This window comes from Hypanus sabinus, chromosome 28, assembly GCF_030144855.1.
Source record: "Hypanus sabinus isolate sHypSab1 chromosome 28, sHypSab1.hap1, whole genome shotgun sequence".
Classification (NCBI taxonomy): domain Eukaryota; kingdom Metazoa; phylum Chordata; class Chondrichthyes; order Myliobatiformes; family Dasyatidae; genus Hypanus; species Hypanus sabinus.
The window spans coordinates 35,172,437-35,195,414 of NC_082733.1; the positions used below are offsets into that span (position 1 = coordinate 35,172,437).

Genomic DNA, 22,978 nt, shown 5'->3' on the forward strand with positions numbered 1-22,978 from the left:
CAGAACAGACTGGATGGGCCAAATGGCCTAATTCTATTCCTATACCTAATAGGCTTATGGATTGTCTAAGGTAGAGGGCTGCCCCTTACCGGACAACAGGCAGTGTGATGGTGAAGCAGTTAGTGCTGCTGTCTCTCAGCTGCACGAACTTGGGTTTGATCTTAGTCACATACTGTAAGTGTTAGAGTCTGTTCATCCTCTCTTCGCCATGTGGATTTCCTCTTGGTCCTCTAAGTTCCTCCTGCATCCCAAAGAGGTATTGGTGAGTTAACTCAGCACCGTAAATTACCCCATAGGGTATTTTTAATTATTTAGAGATACAGCGCGGAACAGGCCTTTCCGGCCGAACAAGCTACGTTGCCCAGCAACCCACCGATTTAACTCTAGCTTAATCACAGGACAATTTACAATTACCAATTGGCCTGCTAAGTGGTACGTTTTTGGACTGTGGGAGGAAACACACCCAATCACAGGGAGAACGTGCAAAACTCCTGACTGTGGGCGCTGGAGCTGAACTCTGAACTCCGGCGCCCCGAGCTGTAATAGTGTCGCACTAAATGCCACGCTACCGTGGTGCCTTCCCCGGGTACCATAGTGGTAAAAAGAATCAGACTACGGGCACGTGAGAACTTAACAACAATGAGTTCAAGGGATTGGCTGTGGGGCTGTTTGAAAGACCTTGAAATCATGAAAGGTGTGATAGAAATTCAAGTCGTTCTTTCTGTGCCTTGATGTTATAGAAATGTAAGTATTTCTCTCTGTGCCTTTTATGTTAGCCTCTTTGATAGTCCACCTGTGAAGCATTTTGGAACTTTTCATTGCATTGCCAAATAAATACTGCATTGTTGTTGATTATGAGAATTCCCACTAGTCACATTACCAAGCATTGGAATAAGGGAGAGCAGAGCAATCTCACTTTTCAAAGGATAATGTCTACCTATGACTCTGCTGCCCAACAGGTGCGTCAGTACTTTCTGGAGACAATACAAACTGAAGTGATCAATTTGCCATAGACGCAGAATTAGGCCATTTGGCCCATCAAGTTTGCTCCGCCACGCAATCCAGGCTAATTTATAAAGTATTCCCACTCAACCCAATTCTTCCATTTTCTCCCTGTAACTTCTGGCATCCTTACTAATCAAGAACTTATCAACATCCACTTTATTTATTTATTTATTGACATATAACACGCTAGAGTAAGCCAGCCAGTAAACACCGATTTATTCCTGGCAATTTACAATGAGCAATTAACTTACCAACTGGTACATCTTTGGAATGTGAAAGGAAACCGGAGCACCCGGAGGAAATCCATGTGGTTACAGGGAGAACGTACAAACTCCTTACAGGCATTTCAAAGAACTTGGCCTCCAAGGATGTATATGGCTATGAATTCCACAAATACAGTACTCTCTGGTTAAAGAAATTCCTCCTCATCTCTGTTGTAATGGGATGTACTTCTATTCTGAGGCTGTACCCTCTATTCCTCCCCATGCCCACTTTATCTTGGCATTTCAGTTTAACTAATTTAATTGATATAAACTGTTTCTCTAGTTGTTAGTGGCCTTCCCAATCTTAGGATTACTGGAAGAAGATTACCAATGAGAAGATGGAAAGACTTGATTGTGGCATCTTTGTGACCTTAGCTTTATCAGCCCGTTCCTGTTTCTCACTGTGTTCAATCAGGCCCAAATGAGACCACCACCAGCCTTGAAGGACAATTTCTACTGCAAGGTTGGATTGGGGAGGGTGGGGTAGTTCCCCTTGAAGCAAAGAAAGCTGAGAGTTTGACACAAGATTGTAACTAGCTTGGATATGATCAGTAGAACAAAGCTGTTTCCATTAGCAAATCACTCAAGGATCAATAGACCTCAATTTTCAAATTTTGGTCTGAGATACAGAAATAGTTGGCTGGTGGTGTAGGGCATCAGCACTGTACTTTGAGTACTTTTATGTCATAATGTGCAAAAGAGCTTTACTATGATGCTGCCTGGATTTGAAGACATGAGCAATAAGGTGAGGTTGGACAAACTTTGATTATGTTCTCTAGAGCATCAGAACTGGGCAGCATCCTGGTAAATCTCTTCTGCACTCTCGCTAAAGTTTCCACATCCTTTCTGAAATGAGGCGATTGCAACGGAACATAATATTCCAAGTGTGGTCTAACCAAACATTACCTCGTGGCTCAGAATCCGGTTTATTATCACTGGCATGTGACATGTAATGTGTTAACTTGGCAGCAGCAGTTCAATGCAATACGTAATATAGAAGATGAAGAAAAACATGTAAGTAAATCAATTACAGTATAGGTATATTGAAAAGGTTAAATTTCAGGCAAAAACAGAAATATTAAAAAAGTGAGGCAGTGTTCAAGGGTTGAATGTTTGATCGGACGGCAGAGAGGAAGAAGCTGTTCCTGAATCACTGAGTGTGTGCCTTCACGATTCTGTCCCTCCTACCTGATGGTAACAGTGAGAAAAGGGCATGTCCTGGGTGCTGGGGGTCCTTAATAATAGAAACTGCCTTTCTGAGACACTGCTCCTTGAAGATGTCCTGGGTACTTTGTAAGCTAGTACCCAAGATGGAGCTGACTAAATTTATAACCCTCTGCAGCTTCTTTCGGTCCTGTGTAGTAGCCCCACCCCCATATCAGACAGGGATGCAGCCTGTCAGAATGCTCTCCACAGTACACCTATATAAGTTTTTGAGTGTTTTTGTTGACATACCCAAATTTCTTCAAACTCCTAATGAAATATAGTCACTGTCTTGCCTTCTTTATGGCTGCATCAATATGTTGGGACCAGGTTAGGTTCTCAGAGATCTTGACACCCAGGAAATTGAAACTGCTCACTCTCCCCACTTGATCACTCTGTGTGGATTGGTGTGCGTTCCTTTGTCTTACCCTTCCTGAAGTCCACAGTCAGCTCTTCCGTCTTACTGAAGTTGAGTGTAAAGTTCAACTCAATCCCCCTACTAACGAAGGCCTGCACACCATTCTCAACAACCATAACAACCTTTGCAGCAACTTTGAGGGATCTACGGATGTAAACCCTCTCTTTCTCCACACTGCTCAGAATACTGGCATTGTATTCTGCTTTCAGCTGAAATTATGTTAAATTTGGCATTGTGCAGGGAGCAGACTTCGCGGACTGGAGGGCCTATTCCTGTGCTGTACTCTCAATGTTCTATAATAATCTGTGATTCTCAGAACTGTTCACAGCGTAAGCACACATTCCAATCCCTGGCATGGCCCAAAAGTCACTGCAAGCCAACTCTATAAGAAGGTGTGTGGAATGTGTGCGGAACAAATAGATCAAGAACTTCAAACTGATTTCTTTTATTTATTCACAGGATATGGGCGTCACTGACAAGGCCAGTATTTGTTGCCTATCCCTAATAATTAAAACATGGGACGTACTACTGAATAGTACAGTCCAGGAACTGGCCCCTCGGCCCACAATGTCTGTACTGAATCGACATGATTATTTACATCCTTCATATGAGGAGTAAATATCTTTATGTTATGTCTCCAGCTAATTGCGCAACGTGCAATTTATAATAAATAGTAAGTACAACAGGACAGTCAATATAACATAGAGATACAATTGTATCAGCATGAATTAATCAGTCTGATGGCCTGGTGGAAAAAGCTGTCCCAGAGCCTGTTGGTTCTGGCTTTCATGCTGTGGTACCGTTTTCCAGATGGTAGTAGCTGGAACAGTTTGTGGTTGGGGTGACTCAGGTCCCCAATGATCCTTCAGGCCCTTCTTACACACTTGTCTTTGTGAATGTCCTGAATAGTGGGAAGTTCACATCTACAGATGGACTGGGCTATCCACACCACTCTCTGCAGAGTCCTGTGATTGAGGGAAGTACAGTTCCCATACCAGGCAGTGATGCAGCCAGTCAGGCTGTTCTCAATTGTGCCTCTGTAGAAAGTTCTTAGGATTTGGGGGGCCACACCAAACTAAACCACAAGATCCATATCCCTCCATTCCCTGAATGTGTCAACATAAATCCCCCTTAAACATCACTATCATATCTTCCTATATTAAAGATCACTATCATTCCTGAAATTAAGAGATTTTAACAGGTATTTCAGAAGGCAGCTGAGAATCAGGAAGTTTGCAATGGTTCGAGTCAGGTTGCATAAATTAGCAGAATTTCCTCCCAAAAAGATATGGGTGAACCAACAGAATTTTCCAATATGATCATGACCATCAGAATCAAATTTATTATCAGTAACATACATTCAGTGGGCACTTTATTAGGTACCTCCTGTACACCTGCTCATTAATGCAAATATCTAATCAACCAATCATGTGGCAGCAACTCAATGCATAAAAGCATGCAGACATGGCCAGAAGGTTCAGTTGTTTTTCGGACCAAATATCATAATGGTGAAGAAATGTGATCTGAGTGACTTTGACCGTGGAGTGACTGCTGGTGCCAGACAGAGTGGTATAGTGTGTCTCAGAAACTGTTGATCTTCTTGGGTTTTCACACACAACAGTTTCTAGAGTTTACAGGGAAAGGTGTGAAAAACAGGGAAACAGCCTGCGAGCCACAGCTCTGTGGATGAATGCGCCTTGTTAATGAGAGAAGTAAAATCAGGATGGCCGGACTGGTTCAGCTGACAGGAAGGCGACAGTAACTCTAGTAGCTACGTGTTACAACCGTGGTGTGCAGAAGAGCATCTCTGAATGCACAACATATTGAAACTTGAAGGGGCCACAGCAGCAGAAGACCATACTGGGGTCCAGTCGTATACCTAATAACGCAGCCACTGAGTAGTACGTTATGAAATTTGTTGTTTTACAGTAGCAGTACAGTGCAATACATAAAGCATGCTATAAATTATAATAAATATATATTTAAAAAATTAATAAGTAGCGTATAAAGAGACCAAAAGGTAGTGAAGTAGTGTGCATGGGTTCATAGTCCGTTCGGAAATCTGATGGGGGAGGGAAAGAACTTGTTCCTAAAATATGGAATGTGTGTCTTCAGGCATCTGTACCTCCTCCCTGATGATAGTAATGAGATGACATGTCTTGGATGACGAGGGTCCTAATGATGGATGTCACCCTCCAGTGGCATCAACTTTTGAAGATGTCCTCAATGCTTGCAAACATCAGTCTTTTACTCCAATATCAGTTTAATTAACTGGATATAACTTCTTCAGATGTCTTAATCAAACACACACCTATGGATAACAGTCTGGGATTACTTGTCCAGTTAGCTGTTGTCTGCAAATGACCTGGAATTTGACAAAGGTTTGGATTAACTTCAGTGTGGACCAGGCTAAACAGAGATGCTAGTTGTGTTGATCCTCTTCTTATTTACTCACTTAGGCCCTTAGCTCCCAGTGGAGCGTAGGCCATCGATGGCCTCCCGTCTACATCATCCTCTGAAGTCAATGGTATGGTTGGAGTTTATCAGTGCTTCTGCAGTCCATTGTATCCACTGTACAGGAGACTGGACTGGACATCTTCACCAGAGCCCTGTTGGCCAGTCTTACCCACTTCCACTTCTCATGATGGCTTGGACTTTAAGAGGCGTCCATCCTCTTCAGGAAAAGGAAAAGAAGCAGAGAATGAAGTGCCTCTGCAGAGTCCAACCCCAGACTCAGCTCCTCTAAACAAAAATTTCATTTTATCTGGAATGTATTCATTGGAACATTCCGGAAAATCTGAGGGACCTCCAGTAAGGTGTTGTGATATTACAGTAAGCCAGAGGATATACTGCTTGCTAACGTCAAAAATCACAGCACCTTTCGCCTTTATCTTAAGTGTCTTGGGAAGACCAGACTGAGAAGGCGTTTGAGCGTAAGAAATCCAACTATTAGGAACTGGTAGAGTAGTGCCAGAGACAGGCATGGAGGGCACGATGCCAGCCTGTAGAGGTGGAGTGTAGAGGTTTTGCTGGCGGATCGCTACTCTCTCCTTGGCATTATGGGGGCTGCAAAGGAAAGAGCCATGAGGGCCGTCAAAGAGGCTGCTGGGTGAGCCTCCAGATGGCTATGGATCAAGAGGTGTGACCCGTGGACCAACTCTGCTGGGACTCAAGCCAGGGCCTGATCATTACTGGCTGGGTCACCTGAGCAAGGGTAGTCTGAAGTTGAAAGACCTGCCCCCAGCACAGGCCAATCACTCAGCAACTTTACAAAGGCAAAACTAAAGGTACTTCATAAGCCATGATGAGCATTGGGACGTCATGAGGGAAGCAAAGGTGTTATATAAATCCAAGTCTTTGTTGTTTTATCAATCAATATTTATTTCAAATTCTTTCTCTGCTTCTCATTCAACTTGACCTCTCCTGCCCCAGAAAGAAATAGAATAGGTTCCCCTAAATATTTGCATTGTAAGGGAAGAAATGTTCTCAAACATATTATAGAAGTGGCTGTTTAGTGATTGGAGCAAGACATATTGGGTAGGAATCCAATTCCCATTTGAGTTTCATCATGTTGATCCATGGTGAGAAGGGCCTCATCCAAGATGAGGCCCTTCTCAGGGTGAAGGAGCAACACCCTATATTCCGTCTTAGTACCCTCCAACCTGATGGCATGAATATCAATTTCTCCTTCCGGAGAACAAATTTGCCCCCCACTTTCCTCTAATCCCCACTCTTAATCAGACAGCTTCCCCCTTCCTTCTCATTCCTGAAGAAGGGGCTTGGCTGAAGCGTTGTCTGTTTACTCTTTTCCGTAGATGCTGCCCGACCTGAGTTGCTCTGGTGTTTTGTGTGTGCTGCCCTCGGTAGGAATTTATTTTAGTTTGAATGTAACTGAATGGAGAGGATTGCCATAGTCAGCTGATATCATAGTGCTCATTCACTGTACAACATTGAACATAAGGGTTCTTCAGCCTTGATATTATGACAACCTATAAAAACCTGCTCCCTCCTGCACAGCACATAACCTTCCAGTTTTCTTACATCCACTTAAGAGTCCCTTAAATGCCCCTAAAGTAACTGCCTCTTTCACCACCCCCAGCAGGGCACCCTCCCTGTCTGTGTAAGCTCTGACAACTCCCCTAAACTTTCCTCTACCAAACTTAAAACGAAGAGCCAAATGAATTTCTATCACATTGTCGGAGCTAGTTAAAGGGGACTTCACTGTTCACTAAGCCCACTCAGAGCTATCCAGAAGGAAAGCAGCAAGAAATTAGGGTTTCACCTTCTTGAACCTGCTTTTGCCATTCAAAAAATGTTTTCCCATCTCAGCAGCAAAATCCTACACTGAAGTATGTAAAAGCAAACACTGCAATAAATGTTTCAGAGTGGAGATGGATATATCCTTCTGTGAACACTCCACAAATAGCTGATAAACAACTTAAACTATCTGCACCCGGCCAAGTCAATCTCCCAAGTGAACAAGAACGCTGACATCTCCAGCACAAGAGATTCTGCAGATGCTGGAAATCCAGATTAACCCACACAAAACACTGGGGGAACTGAGCAGGTCAGGCAACATCTATGCAAAGGAAAAAAAGAGTTGGGCTTTTGGGCTGCGACCCTTCATCAGGCCTCATCTTTATATCCTTTCCGTAGATGCTGCCTGGCACCGTACAATGTGCTATTTTCTATCAATCTATAACTAACTGTGTGCATATAGTCAGCAGCGAATATTCAAACCCAATTGTGTCAATGTATTAAAAACATACTAAGGGTCAATGATCAACGTTATTTGCCATATACATTTACAGTACCGTGCAGAAGTCTAAGGTGTGTATATATGTATATAATGAGGGTGCCTAAGACTTTTGCACAGTACCAAATTGGTCAAGGTGGAGAGGAGGGCGAGAGCAAAGGATGCTGGGAATGGCAAGTGTGGAGCACCATGGGAGGTTTGTGGGACAACTGGAAGAGAAGAAGTGCCAGGAGTGTGGGGTGGTGTAGGTGGAGACACACCCAACCCTGAGACACCAGACAAAGACATTCGATTCAAAACAATTGGTTTACTGATCATTACAGAATTTCTCCCCAGTGTTTCCCCCTCCCTCCCTTCCCCCTTTCCCAATGATTCCCCTCTCCCTGCCCCCTTCCCACTCTCAGTCCACAATAGAGACCCGTAACATAACCACGTTTATCATCACTCACATATGTTATTAAGGTTGTTTCAGTACAGTGCAATACATAAAATTATTACAGTACTGTACACAATTCTTAGGATCCCTGGCCTATATATGCCTAAGACTTCTGCACTTCTGCATTGTACTGTACATGTTTTAGGAATTTACTGTGGTGTGTGGGTGTGACATTGAACAGAAAACAACATTCAACAATTATTAAGAATAAAGAATTATATAAAAATGAAGTTAAAGGCTAAAGGTCAGATATGGAATATAATGTGCATAAATACCAGTATGTATTTACAATGTAAACAGCATTATAAAAAGTGGTTTAAAGAGTTTACAGTGCAGCAACAAGTGTAATAACTAGAGGGTTCTAACTAGAATGGTTGACAGATTAACTGCCTTGGGGAAGAAACTTTGAAGGAGGCATGAAGTTTTTGTTTTCATAGCCCAAAAATGCTTTACAGAGGGTGTTTTAGGAAAAGTTAGTTTGCTGGGTGGGTAACATCCATAATGACTGTTTCCTGCCCATGACTTCAACAAAGCATACAACCCCCACCCAACTACCCCAACATTGCACCCACCTGTCTCCCACACACTTCCTCCGTGGTGGTATCACAGTAGGACAAAAATAAATGACACCTACCAAAGAATGAAGCCAGCAAATCTCTGATACCTGTATTGGCACTGTGCAAACAGGTGCCTGGCCTGAAGCCAATGCAAGCTGTTTGATCTCTCCTTGATCTTGTGCCACCTCTATTTGTGCTCCACACCTTCACAATTGGGTTTAAAGGATTCCTGGATTGCAATACTGTTGGCCGTGTAACCTAGACGGGTCTTTCATGTGAGGCAGAGCAACCCAGAATAACTTTGCTTGATCTCCATACCCCCATACCAGAATTGACTTAATCGTTTGAGGGTTATGTTGTGTTAAGTCAGTGGACCAGCAGCTAGAGTTCTGGACCATATAGAGACCATCGACCATAAAATATAGGAGAATTAGGCCACTCGGCCCATCAAGTCCGCTCTGTGATTCAATCTGGCTGATATATTTTCCCTCTCAACCTCATTTACCTGCCTTCTCACAGTGACCCTTTGCACATTACTGATCAAGAACATATCAACTTCCGCTTTACAAATATTCAATGATGTGGCCTCCACGTCGTCTGTGGCCACAAATTCCTCACATACACCACTCTCTGGCCTCCAAGAGGCCAAGAGGTTGTAGGGTTTGGAGGCTTGCGTGCCTCAATGACTAGCTGGAGTCTGGGCTTTATGCTTTGGGTCTTGGTAGGGTCACCCATGCCAAATGGGTCAGAGCATATAGGCCAGACTAAGAGTCGTGCACCAGATCTCCAGGTTCAAAGGTTCAGCTCAGGACTAACAACCCCGATTGGTAAAACAAAACGGTTACAGAAACAGCAATGAAAAATCCTTCTACATCCGAGTGTGACGGTATTCCTGAGTCTCCACCCGGGACTTGCATGACTGATAGTAGTGAAAACCGAGAGAAGGTTATTGGCATGATGAAGGAAGCCCTGAAAACTACCAGAGGTGGAGGACCTGCATGGCTGCCCTCAACACCAGTGGCGTAATGGGCAATAAACAAAACCACTCTCTGCCAAAAAAAAATTTTTCCTCAGACACAATTGCCGGTACGTAGCTAGAGAATTTATGTTCTAGTAATTAAGCATTCCTGGAATTACTCTTAAAAGCTAGTTTTGGTAAGTGTAACTGTTACAATGGGACTGTGGTTAAGATTAGTCTGGCTCACTAATGTGATCCACAAAAGGGTATCTGCCCTTGTATCCTTGTTTGACCTATATCTAACCGCAGACTCACTAAAGTGGCTAATGTAACTGCCCCTTAGCTTTGGGGCAATGTATTGCCAACTGTGTACATATCTTATGATAAATAAATGAATTACACGGGATAATGATGACAGCCTGGTACAGAACCCATATCACATCACGGGCTGGTGTGGAAACACGAATTCCCAGAAACGGATTGGTCTACAGAGAGTAATGGATACAGCCCAGTCCATCACAGGCAAAGCCCTCCCCACCACTGAGCACATGCACAAGGAGCACCACCTCAAGAAAGTAGCATCTGTCATTAAGGACCCTCCACCATTCAGCTCACACTGGCTTCTTATTACCACCCTACACCACCAGATTCAGGAACATTTATTACCCTACAGGCATTAGTCTCCCGAACTAGCATAAATAATTTCACTCACTTCAACCCTGAACTGATTCCACAACCTTGCAGACTCACTTTCAATGACACCATGACTCGTTCTCTGTACTATTTTTGTTTTGCAGTTTGTCTTCTTTTGCACTGGTTGTTTGATAGTCTTTGTTTATGTATAGGTTCACATAAATTCCATTATATTTCATTATTTTCCTGTAAATGTCTATAAAAATGAATCTCAAGTATATAGTGACATATACGTATTTAGATAATAAACTTACTTGGACTTTGCTTGAAAAGACTCAGCACATTACTGGAATAAAAGCACTACATTTTTCCCAGGAATTATAGCCAATAATACATCATCATCATGTGCCATGTTGTATGACGTGGGTGATCGTGATTTATCCGTTACTATAATTGTTCTTGGCGAATTTTTCTACAGAAGTGGTTTGCCATTGCCTTTTTCTGGGCATTGTCTTACAAGATGGGGGAACCCAGTCATTATCAATACCCTTCAGAGTCTGTCTGCCTGGTGTCGGTAGGCTTATAACCAGGAATTTGATATGCAGTCTTTTATGCGGTGCTGTGCTGGGGCAATGGCATCAACATGGGTGATGCCAACAGGCTCAATGAACTGATTAGAAAGGCTGGCTCTGTTAGAAGAGTCAAACTGGACACACTGGAGACTGTGGTAGAACAAAGGGCCTTACAGAAAATCCTGGCAATTCTGGACAAGGTTTCTCACCCTCTGCGTGCCACCTTGGCTGAACAGAGGAGCACTTTTAGTAACAGACTAAGACAACTGTGCTGCTCCAAAGTGCGCTATATGAGGTCAATCTTACCCTGGACCATTAGGCTTTATAATGAGTCAACCTATAGCTAGGGCAGTGCTGTTAGACTGTTTGTGGTAACTTATTTTTTATTCTTTCTACTCTTCTAATATATATATCTGTGCATTTGTATTGCTACTTTGAGACTGTAATTTCAAGGGTGTAATGCCCAAAGGTGACCTGCAGATTATAAGAGGGAAGGAGCACCTTACACCTCCTTTGGTAGACACATATCTCCTCCCTAACACCAATATAGACAATACACCCCATAGTATCACTGAACATCGACGATTGCATTGATGCTTGTGAGTCCTTGCAGTGAGAAACTCGGTTTCCTGTAATGGAGCGTTTAATACCCTTCTCAAGTACATCACTTCCGTGCAAAGTGATCCTCGGCCATCTTCAGCACATGTTGACTGCAATGATTTGTTTGTAAGAAGCATTTCCCTATGGTAGAGACGGCTAAGACAAGAGGGCACAGGTTTAAGATGAGTAAGAGGTTCACAGAGATTCAAGGAAGAAATATTTGACATAGAGGATGGTTGCAATGCGCAACACACCTGACAAGGTGGTGGAGGCAGATATTCTCACCACATTCAACAAGTATCTGAACAGGTATTTGATCGTCAAGGCATGGAAGGCCCCAAACCAAATACTAGAAAACTGGGACTGGTACTTTTTGGTCAGCATAGACATAGCGGAGCAAACACGAGGAAATCTGCAGATGCTGGAAATTCAAACAACACACACAAAATGCTGGTGGAACACAGCAGGCCAGGCAGCATCTATAGGGAGAAGCACTGTCCTGACGAAGGGTCTCGGCCCAAAACGTCGACAGTGCTTCTCCTTATAGATGCTGCCTGGCCTGCTGTGTTCCACCAGCATTTTGTGTGTGTTGATAGACATAGTGGCCTCTTTTGTGCTCTATTACTCCACAAATCTATGGCCTCTTTGTTAATAATATTTGGCCCTCACCTGGTCTCACCTACACTTATCTTCCCCCTCACTTGGTGTTAACAACACCCACCTTCCTCCTCACTGGTCTCACACCCACCTTCCCATTCTCCTGGTCTCACCTACACCGACCTTCTCCCTCATCTGGTCTCACCTATCAACTGCCAGCTTGTACTTTTCCCCCTCCCCTTCCCTCCTTCTTATTCTGCTTCTTCCCCCCCACCCACCTTTCTAATCCTGATAAGGGTCTCAGCCCGAAAAACCAACTGTTTGTTTCCCTCCATGTATGCTGCCTGACTTGATAAGTTCCTCCAGTATTTTGTGTGTGTTGCTTTGGCTACGTATTGTGATCCTCTCACGTCTCATCTGTTTCCCTCCCCCACTTTCCAGATGTGGCTCCTTCAGTTTCAGTGGGACCTAGTGACCATTCCTTGTGTGGGTCTGGTGAGGATATCAGTCAGTCTCCGAACATGACCCAACCTCAGGACAACAGACAGATGGCTTGGGGGCCCCTGAGCTAAGGAAGGGAGTCTAACCAGGACTGCCTCATGCTGCTGGTTCCCAGGGAGTCCCAGTTCCCAGTTATCGCCACCAATGGGATCACACATTGAAGTGGTTTCCCATTGGTGGAGATAACTCTTGACATGTTGGACTTATGCCTGATCAATGAGCCAGTAATGCGGAGGAACACTGGTATGGTCAGTAGCTTCAAAAGGGGGACATAGCTTTGGGGATTGCAAGCTATAAATGTATTATTCTTTCATACTCAATTCTTTTGGCCTCTTTCATCAGAAAAAAAGGCCTTTTTTCCTATGGAACATCACAACAGCCTTTCGAAGACCTTTAGTAGAAGTGTAGTGCTCTCTGCTGACTGCTTATGACTCAGGGAAATGTCATGTCTTTTCCAAATATTTATGCCCATATTTCCAATTTTTTTTTTTCATTTAGTTTCAAACCACATTAAATATATCCAAAGCACAAATCAAAATGTAAGGTTTCTGGAAAGAAATCTAGAGAAAGTGCTCGAGATTGTAGAAGGGAAGGGTTAGATCGATCTTACCTGTTTCTGCGACGTGATACAAAAATAACCCGCACTGCGATGATACATGTTCTGAAACAGATAACGGGGGTTGGCAGGTTAAAAGCAGAAAGGCTATTTCCCTGGAATCTAGAACTAAGATGCAAGGAGAGGAGCCTCCCAGCATACAAGGCTGGGTACTTGGGAGCCAAATGAATCTTTGAATGTTCATTACGGGGCTGGCACAGTAGCATAGTGGTTAGCATGACACTGTTGCAATACCAGAGGCTCCGGTTCAATTCTGCCGCTAACTGTAAGGATTTGTACGCTCTCCCGGTGATCATGTAGCTTTCCTCTGGGTGCTGTGGTTTCCTCCCACACTAAGTCTTATGGGTTAGTAGGTTGGTCACATAGCTGTAATTGGGCTGCACACGTTCATTGGGCCAGAAGAGCCACCTGCCATGCTGTATCTCCAAATCTAAATCTAAAAACCAGCTTATGATAGGGACTGAGGGATTCATGGAGGCAATCAAAGGAAATTGGGATTGAGAAGGTGGGCAGGGAAGTGGAGATCAGCCATCTTCTCACTGAATGGCAGAGGTGAATCAAGGGATTTTAATATACATTTTTTAACAAGTTCTGCCCTTTTGGCTGAGCAGCTGAGATTCTGAAACCCACCACAAACACTGAGTGGGGGAAGGACTCTGCGTAGGAAGGTTCAGACTTCACTTTCTAGCAGGTGTTGGTCAAACACTTTGCTTAGCCACACGAGGCACCTATTGTGAGCTTGGGGACCATTCCTGCTCACTAATGTCCTCTATTTATGATTAGGCAGAAGGCTCGGAGAAGCTGAGGCTAAAATGAGGGGACGTGGCGGCATCCATGATACGTAGATGAAATGGTTCTGAATTGAATAATCAGAATCATATTGAGTATCATCAGCATGTGTCATGAAACTTGTTAACTTGGCAGCAGTACAATACAATTCGTGATCATATAGAAAGAGAAGAAAGTAAATCAATTATGTGTGTGTGTGTGTGTATTAAATTGTTAGGTTAAAAATAATGCAAAACAGAATTTTTTTTTTAAGTGAGGTAGTATTTGTGGGTTCAATGTCCATTCAGAAATCGGATAGCAGACAGGAAAAAGGAATTGTTGAGTGTGTGCCTTCAGGCTTCTGTACCTCCTTCCTGACAGTAACAATGAGAAGAGGGCATGTCCTGGGTGATGGGGATCCTTAATAATGGATCCCGCCTTTCTGAGGGACCGCTCCTTGAAGATGTCTTGGATACTATGGAGGTTAGTACCCATGATGGAGCTGACTAATTTTCCAACTTTCTGTAACTTCTTTCAGTCCTTTGCAGTAGCCACCCTCCCCTCCACCACCCCTACACCAGACAGTAATGCAGCCTGTCAGAATGCTCTCCATGGTACATGTGTAGAAGTTTTCGAATGTTATAGGTGACAAACCAAATCTCTCAAAACTCCTAATGAAATATCGCCGCTGTCTTGGTTTATAGCTGCATCAGTATGTTGGGACCAGGTTATACCTTCAGAGAGCCTGACACCCAGGAACTTGAATAAAATACAGCAGCTGCAGTAAATCTGAAATAGAAACAGGACATGCTACAAATACTCGGCTGGTAAGACAGCATCTGTGGAGAAAAATAAGTTTCTGGGATTTTCTGTTCTTATTATATGACACAACTGGTTACGTTGGGGTTTTGATAAGATATTGATTTTGGTTGCTGTTATCTGTGGATTTGAAGAGGTTCAGTTGAAAAGTACTAATGTTAAGGAATGCTGACAGGATTTGGAATAGCTCGGCCATGGAATCACTGGCCTGAAACTATTCTAGTGCAGATTCACTTTACATTCAAACTCAAACACAAAGAGATCGTGCAAGTACCTCTACTTTCTTAGAAGTTTGTGTAAATTCAGCATGTCACCAAAAGCTTTGACAAACTTCTATTCCTGCACGGTGGAGAGTATCCTAACTGAATCTTAAAGTATTATATGGTAGAATAGAGTCAGAGAGACAAAGATTCAAAGTTCGTTTATTATTAAAGTATGTATACAGTGTACAAACCTGAGATTTGCCTTCCCACAGACAGCTATGAAATAAAGGAAACCATGGAACCCATTCAAAGAAACACCAAAAACATCATCAACCCCACCCCCCACACATGCATAGTCATTGAAAAGTACAGCATAGATACAGACCCTTCAGCCCATCTAGTCCATGCTGAATCATTGAAACTGCCTACTCCCATCAACCTACATCCAGACCATAGCCCTTCATACTCCTCCCATTCACATACCTAAGCTTCTCTTAAACGTTGAAATCGAGCTTGCATGAACCACTTGTGAGGAGAGCCTATTCACACTCTCACTACCATCTGAGTGAAGAGGTTTCCCCTCAAGTTCCCCTTAAACTTTTCACCTTTCACCCTTATCATGTATTTTACTTTACTAGCTTTTTTACTTCGATGTTACTTTGCATCAGAAACATTATAATCGCTGGAAATCTGAAATAAGTGAAAAATTCAGCAGCTCAGGCGGCAAAGAGTACTGGAAGGAATAGTTGAAACGATTGACCAGATGACATCATATTATGTTTTAATATCTGCAGTGGACTGTGGAGTTACGTTTAAAACTGGGATCCCTGTGAGTTGTGGCAAGTCCACTGCCCAATTTAATACAGCTGACAGGTAACCTCTTCCTGCATGTGGAAAGAGCTGTTGGTGAAAGTAGTTGAGGCAGGTACAGTAATGAAATTTAGAAGATCTTTAGATAAGTAAATGGTAGGAGAGGTTTAGAGCAGGGGTCCCAAATCATTTTTTTATGCCATGGACCAACACCATTAAGCAAGTGGTCCGTGAACCCCTGATATAGAGGGATGTGGGCCAAATGAGGGCACCTTGATTGGCATGAACCAGATGGACCGAATGGCTGGATCCCCTGCTGTATTACTCTGTGACTGTGTGACTTTGAGTACTTACACAATGTATCCCCCTGTGACTCCCAGTCACACACCTTGAAATACTAGAGACCCAGCATAGAAACAAGCTCTTTGGCTCATCTAGTCCATGCCAAACTTATTCTGACTAGTCCCGTTGACCTGCACCCAGACCATACCCCCCCCCCCATCCATGTACATCCCAATTTTTCTTAGATGTTGAAATCAAACTTGCACCCACATTACTTGAAGTTAAAACAGACTCTGGTATTTTCATAGATTTAGGGTAATCAGAGTGAAGAAGTGCAGCAGTAGATAACACGTCTGCACTTTCCAAAATCAGGGGTTACTCTGCAAAGAGGCATTTCTTTTTCTTTGAGTGTATCTGAACATTTCATTCTCTCTCGCTCTAGTTTTCCTTCTTGGATCTCTATCTCTCAACAGACCAGCCAGATTTATTTGTAATTTTCTGTTTTACTTTCTTTTTGGCTCCGTTTTGCTCCCTCTAGAAATAATCTGGCTGCTTCAGAATTGATGGATATTTTCTAAATTTCTGGCTGCTTCTCTCGCTCTCCCCTCTTCTCCCCCCCCCCTCTCATGCCCTCCTCCCTCCCTTCTACCCCTTCCTCCCTTTCCCCTCCTCTCTACCCCACTTCCCCCTCCACTTCCCCTCCCTCCTCAACTCTCACCCCCTCCCCCGTCCCCTTCACACACCTCCCACACATCTCTCCCCCTCAGCCCCTTCCTCCCCACTTCCCTTGCCCTCACCCCACCCCTTCCCCCTACACCTCCCCTCCCCCCTGTATCTGTATCCGAATCTGAATCTCTCTCTCACCGACTCTGGGTTCCTTGCTGGCTCGGTTGTGATTCTGGGTGGAGCCATGGGCCCCGCTCCTCCTGTCCTATTCGTTCAGCGAGAGGGAGTGAGCCTTCCCGGACGCATGATTGATGGAGCTGTGTGGATCTCGGCGGTTTCTTTCTCCTTGGCGTGTGTGCTTCTGATTTCTGTATTTTTTTCTGCCTCTCTCACTCAGGGCGAGCAGAGTTGGAGAGTTGGACTTCTGTGGGACCCAAGTCTGGGCTGGATGGATGGGAATGGGGAGAAGGGGCGACCCATTCGGCCACGGAGTCCTTCAAATCCTGACTATCGTCCTGTGCCTCCCAGCAGGTAAAGCAAAGACATTCCATCGCACAAAGAGAAGTTGCAAGCTCTCTGTTTTTTTTAAAGTTGGATTTGCGTGGGTTAAGTGTAGAATGCGTCTGACTTCGGATGCAGCAAAACATTATTCAGCAAGCTGATTTTTTTGCAACCAAGATCTTATTTTTTAACACAGCAGATTAGAAATTATGTGAAGCGTACTTTTAAACTAATTCTCCATTTTAAAATAGACCGTCACATCCAATGGATAAGGCTGTTAAAATTGCAAGAAAAGTTTTAGAAAGATTATTAAAGTTGTGCTGCCATTTGTAGTTAGTGTTTAGGATAGAGTTTTGAAGACTTTTTGTTTTGTGATTGGAACGAGTTAAGCACGGGAGACCAGACCCAATACTCTTGGCATCAGTAACCTAGCGATGTATTAGTAGAAATCTTTCTCCCCGGTTAATGTGTGAACATTTCCAAAACGCCTCGTTTTCTTCCCCCGAACAAATCAGTAGTGTTTTTTTTCTCTCTTTTTTGCCCTGTACTCTGAGGGTCTTACAAAGACCTCCACAGAATCGGTCTGTTTTCATTGGGGGATGGGCAGCGCCTGGTGATTTCGTAAAACCTTACAACTTTTCAGAAGTTGGCACTTTTGTAAAGATCGCCCGTGTGTGGACTAAACTGTGATGCAATCTCTTAAAAACAAAATGCTTTAATTTTGATTATTCATTTGGCTCTAATTCAGATCGGCAACACTGTTAAACCCTTCAATCCATTCTAACCATAGTCCTGATCAGCATTTCCTAGTTCCTTAATTTTACCTCTTGAGGTGGAAATTGAAAAAAAATCCTTAATTGTATCAAACGCCCATTGGGTTTATATTACCACGTATCTGGCTAATTCGTCTTTAGATCGGCGAAGAGAGACCTTATCTAGCTCCATTAAATCTCTTTTCAACAGCAAAAATCAAAACAACACGTCGCGCTTTGCAATTAAATGCGCTTTTAAAAAAGCTTTTTATAAACATCGTCCTTCGACCGATTTCGTTAAAAAAAATAGTTCTAATTGCAGATTGCACGGTTAGTAAACACAGCGATGTATAAAAATATTGATTGCACTGTGCGCTAGATTGCGATTTAGCCTTTCAGCGTGGAGACCTGATCCAGGAAATGCGATGATAATGAGTGTGATTAGGCTTGAAGATCGATGTTTTGTGTGTGTGTGTGTCGGCAGTATACTTCTGAACATCTTGCTGTGTATTGTGCTTAACCATTTTTTTACATTTAAAATTCGAGCATGTTTTCCTCTTCAGATCTTTCCCCCTCTTTTAATGCCTTTTCTTTCTATTGAGGTCCCTTCAGAGTTTTTGCTATGTGGGAAAATCGAGCTGGCTCTATTGAAGGCTTTGTAATGTAGATTGCTTGATCAAACCAATCCAAATTGACCGTTCTCTCTGTGTCAATGGGAAGGTGGCTGCTCATTTGCATGTTGTTATAAATATTTATTCTCAGAAGTTTAAAGTTTTATATTGTATTGGGTCTTGAGGCGAGCTGTTAAATTTAAACTCATAACCACCACCAGGACCCTTCATGGATAAAAGGGGTTCTTAAGAGAATCCACCATAATCTAATTTGCGCTTCTCAATTGAAGCAAGTATGTTTGATCGCAATTGTTCATTCAGTGAAAACTGCTTTAGAATTGACAGATGTTTAGAAAACAACTTTCATTCTTTTGTTCTTAAATACACAGTACAATCCTATAATTTGCTTGAATGTATATTGTGGTGGTGTATTAAGGCATTTTAGCAAGTTGTGATAGTTGCAGAGGTATCAACTGTGCTCCATCTGTGCTTCTGCTCTAGTCCTGTGTGTACAGTGTAGTGTTCCATAAATCCTAATCTGTGTCCATGTCAGCACAGTAGTTTCATTGCTGTCTCAGGTGTCGGGGTGTGGGATAGTGGGTATCAGAGGGGTTCTCACCCGAATTGTTTCTCAAGGTTCTTTTTCCAATCCCGCCTAAAGTCCTCCCCCACCATTGAGCACATCTACATGAAATGCTGTCCAGCAAAGCTGCATCCATCACCAGGGATCCCCACACGCTCTCGTCTCACTGCTGCCAACAGGAAGCAGGTACAGGAGCCTCAAGATTCACACCACCAGGTTCAGGAACAGTTATTACCCCTCAACCATCAGGCTCTTGAACCAATCACTTGCCCCATCACTGATACGGACTCACTTTCAAGGACTCTTCATGTTTTTGACATCTATTACTTACTTATTTAATTACCATTATTATTATTTCTTTTTGTATTTGCACAGTTTGTCGTCTTTTGCACACTTGGTTGAATGACCCAGTCGGTGGGGTCTTTCATTGATTCTGTTGTGGTTATTATTCTATTTTATTCCTGCAAGAAAATGAATCTCAGGGTTGTATATGGTGACTTGTATGTACTTGGATAATAACTTTACTTTGAACATTGAGAGACGGACTGGTAATTGGAGGATTTTGGTTCAGTTGTATTGATCCTACAGTCAAATAGCATGCTTATACTTGCCAACTAAGTTCTACTTTGGATGCGATGCAAGAGAAGGCATTTGCTCTCAGTAGGACGCTATTCTGTGATGCAGGGAAGGGGAAATAATTGGAAAACGAACTGCCAAAGTAAATTCACGTGAGTCATCCATTTCTGAAATGTGACTCTCTTCTCCAAAAGTCTTACTCCTAAAGGTATCGGGCAGGGATCAAAATGATCAGTCAGAAACTGCACCCTTCACTTGTGGAATGAGTAGCTTACTTATTTCAAAAGCATGTCCTCTCAAAAACTTGTTTCAAAGTAAAGATAATTAGAAAAAACATCAGTTTGTTTTAATGTTCTGCCTAATGAATTTACTCTAAGGAATTAAGAAGCATTATCTTTCTATAGCTGAATGTATATAATTCTGGAATGGCAACTTCCGTGAGTTCAGAGATTTATAGTCCTTGCCTGTAACCAAGAATAACAAAATGCGTCAGTGTTTCACCAGATGGTGGAGTCATGTGTGCCCCATTGCTTTTAGTGGATTTATTAACTGCTGTTGTGAGGACTTGTGTTGAGGAGGACAGACCCAGGCTCGGACCTTTTCTGCTGCCAGTTTGTAGCCCTGGGTCTGAGAATGGGAATAATCTTTGCCAGGGAGACGAGAGGATATCAGCCAGGGCTCCCAGTACCATTTTGCCTGCTCCACCCCTCAGCAGACGTGATTGATATATTGGGCAACTAGGCAGAGGATTTGCCTCAACTGTGACCCCCTCCATGGTAAATAATCACTGCTCAGGACTTGGCGTTCTTCAGATGAAGTAGCTCAGTGAGAGTCATTGCATATAAGGGGAGGGAAAATTGCAGGAATATTATTTTCATCGTGAGCTTTCTCATTGGAGAATGAATATTAATTTCACTGTCTCCATTACTACCCTTAGTGTCCCAGTGGGTTAGACTGTAAGTCCGTGAGATTCGATCAAAATTAGGCAATTCAGCCCATTGAGTTTGCTCTGGCATTGGATTATGGCTGATTTACTCTCCCTCCAAACTGCATTATGCTGCCTTCCCTCTGTTACCTTGCCATGCCCTGACTAATCAAGAACCTATCAACCTCTGCTTTAAGTATACCCAGTGCCTTGTCATCCACAGCCGTCTGTGGCAATGAATTCCACAGATTCACCACCCTCGGGCTAAAAACATTCTTCCCTTTCTGTTTTGAAGGTATCTCCTTGTATTATGAGGCTGTGCCTTCTTGTGCTAGACTCTTCCATTATTGGAAACTTCCCCTCCATGTCCACTCTGTTGTGGTCTTTCAGTAGTTGATAGGTTTTAATGAGATTCCCCCTCCCATTCTTCTAAGCTGCAGTAGTACAGACCAGATTCAGCAAATGCTCCTCTTTCGTTAACCCTTTAATTCCCAGGATCATTCTTGTAAACCTTCTCTGGACCCTCTCCAATGTTAGCACATGCTTTGTTAGATAAGGGCCCAAAATTGCTCACAATACTCCAGATGCACTGTGATGTTACCTCAGAGTGTTGAGGTTTTGTGTGTTCAAGGTTTACTCTAGAAACTGCACTGTTAGAGGTGCTGTCTTTCGGATCATCTAAATCCAGAAACCAGCAGAAAATCTGGAATATGATGGGCTGTGTTAACATTTTTTTTTAAGCGCTCGCCAGCACCTGTCAGAAATCTTTCCCTTCAACTCCACGGAAAAAACGCTGGTGGAACTTAATGGGTCAGGCAGCATCTTTGGCCAGTCAACCTGACTGACCCCTCAAGGTGGAGAGGGGACATTCTGAATAGTATAGGGAATCTAGGGTCCATTCATAAGGAGCAGGCGGATCCCAGTGTAAGGGTCGAGATGAAGGCATCACTTTACAAACCAGCCAGCTGCCAGCCATCTCCCCCATGTGAGGAAGGGTCTGCAGTTCCCGCATTAATTCTGACGCGAATGACAAGGCCAATAAAGGCCAACATTGAGTTTATTGTCAAGTGCACAAGTTAATGAAAATTTTACTTGCAGCAACATCACAAGCGACGAGCTTCAGAAAATCGACGTTCACAAGAAACACAGGAATTAGCATAAATTATATACAATTTAGAACAAAATGCAAACAGAGCCCATTGTAGTGCCAATGGGCCTTGTGTTTCTATACTGAAGTAGTGATTAGGGTTGTGCAGTATGGTTCAAGAAACGAATGGTTGAAGGGAAGTGGCTCTTGAACTTGGTGGTGTGGGACTTCAGGCTTCTGCACTTCCTGCCTAAAGGTAGCGTGGCCTGGATGGTGAGGATCTATGATGAGAGAGGTAGCCTTCTTGAGACAGCCTGGTGAAGTTCAGATTGATGGTGCTAACAGCACTGGAAGGGAAGAAAATATTGTTGCGGAGAGAGATTGTTGGGTTGGCATGGTTTTCTGGTCCACTGGGATGAAAGGTCTGATTCTCTCCTTGTAGGACTTTATACAGTACTGTCTTTGTCAATATGGAGTAGGGAGAGAGTTTGTAAATCTGGCCGGAGCAAATGATGTTGGGAATGGCGAGGGTGGGGCACCGCGGAGGATTGTGCGGGACAGGTGGCAGAGAATGTGTGCCTGGGTAGTGCGGGTGCACTGCCCTGAGTCATCTGATTCCCAAACAATTGGGTTATTGATCATTACAGTATGTCTCTCTGGTGCTTCCTTCTCCCTCCCCTTTTCCCAACCGTGTTTCCCCTCTCCCTGCCCCCTTCCCACTCTCAGTCCACTATAGAGGCCCGTATCAGAACCGGGTGTATCGTCACTCACGTATGTCATGAAGTTTGTTGTTTTCTTTTGCAGCAGCAGTACAATGCAATATATAAAAATACCACGGTATTGTGCAGAAGTCTCAGGCACCCTAACAATATATGCAGCTCCTTGGACTTTTGCACAGTACTGTAAAATTTTGAGAGGCCTGGATAGGATAAAGAAAATGGACCGTCTTCCCACAGAAAATAAATTCATACAAAGTAAGGAGTGTAGTTTTAAATTAACTGGCAGAATACTTCTAATTGTTAAAAAAAAAATAATGTAAACAAAATACTGGAAAGGTTGTGAGTTCATTAACTCAAAGCTGAAAGGGTGTTGGAGGCATCCAACCCCAATCTATTCAGAAGGATTTCTGCCTGAGGTGTATGTGAGACTTCAGACAAGAGCAAGGATTCTGCTCAGCTTCTCTACTGGGCTGCGGTGAGACAACAGGGTTAGTGCGGCCTGCTGTGCTGTTGGTGTTTTGATTCCATGTTCAAAAAGAAACGCCGTATGAATATCTTATT

General features: G+C 43.3%; 1 protein-coding gene across 2 annotated transcripts in view; it reads left to right on the forward strand.

Annotated features, from left to right (window-relative positions):
* The window catches only part of LOC132382577 (repulsive guidance molecule A-like), a 58,351-nt gene that overhangs the window by 15,576 nt on the left and 19,797 nt on the right, over positions 1-22,978 (forward strand). The window contains exons 1-2 of one of the 2 annotated variants that reach the window (XM_059952917.1): positions 14,296-14,366; positions 17,061-17,194. In XM_059952917.1, the coding sequence (XP_059808900.1) occupies positions 14,311-14,366; positions 17,061-17,194 (190 nt within the window). In that variant the 5' untranslated portion in view covers positions 14,296-14,310. Of the gene's footprint in view, positions 1-14,295; positions 14,367-17,060; positions 17,195-22,978 lie in introns of those variants that run through there. The other variant, XM_059952918.1, reaches the window with a different exon arrangement.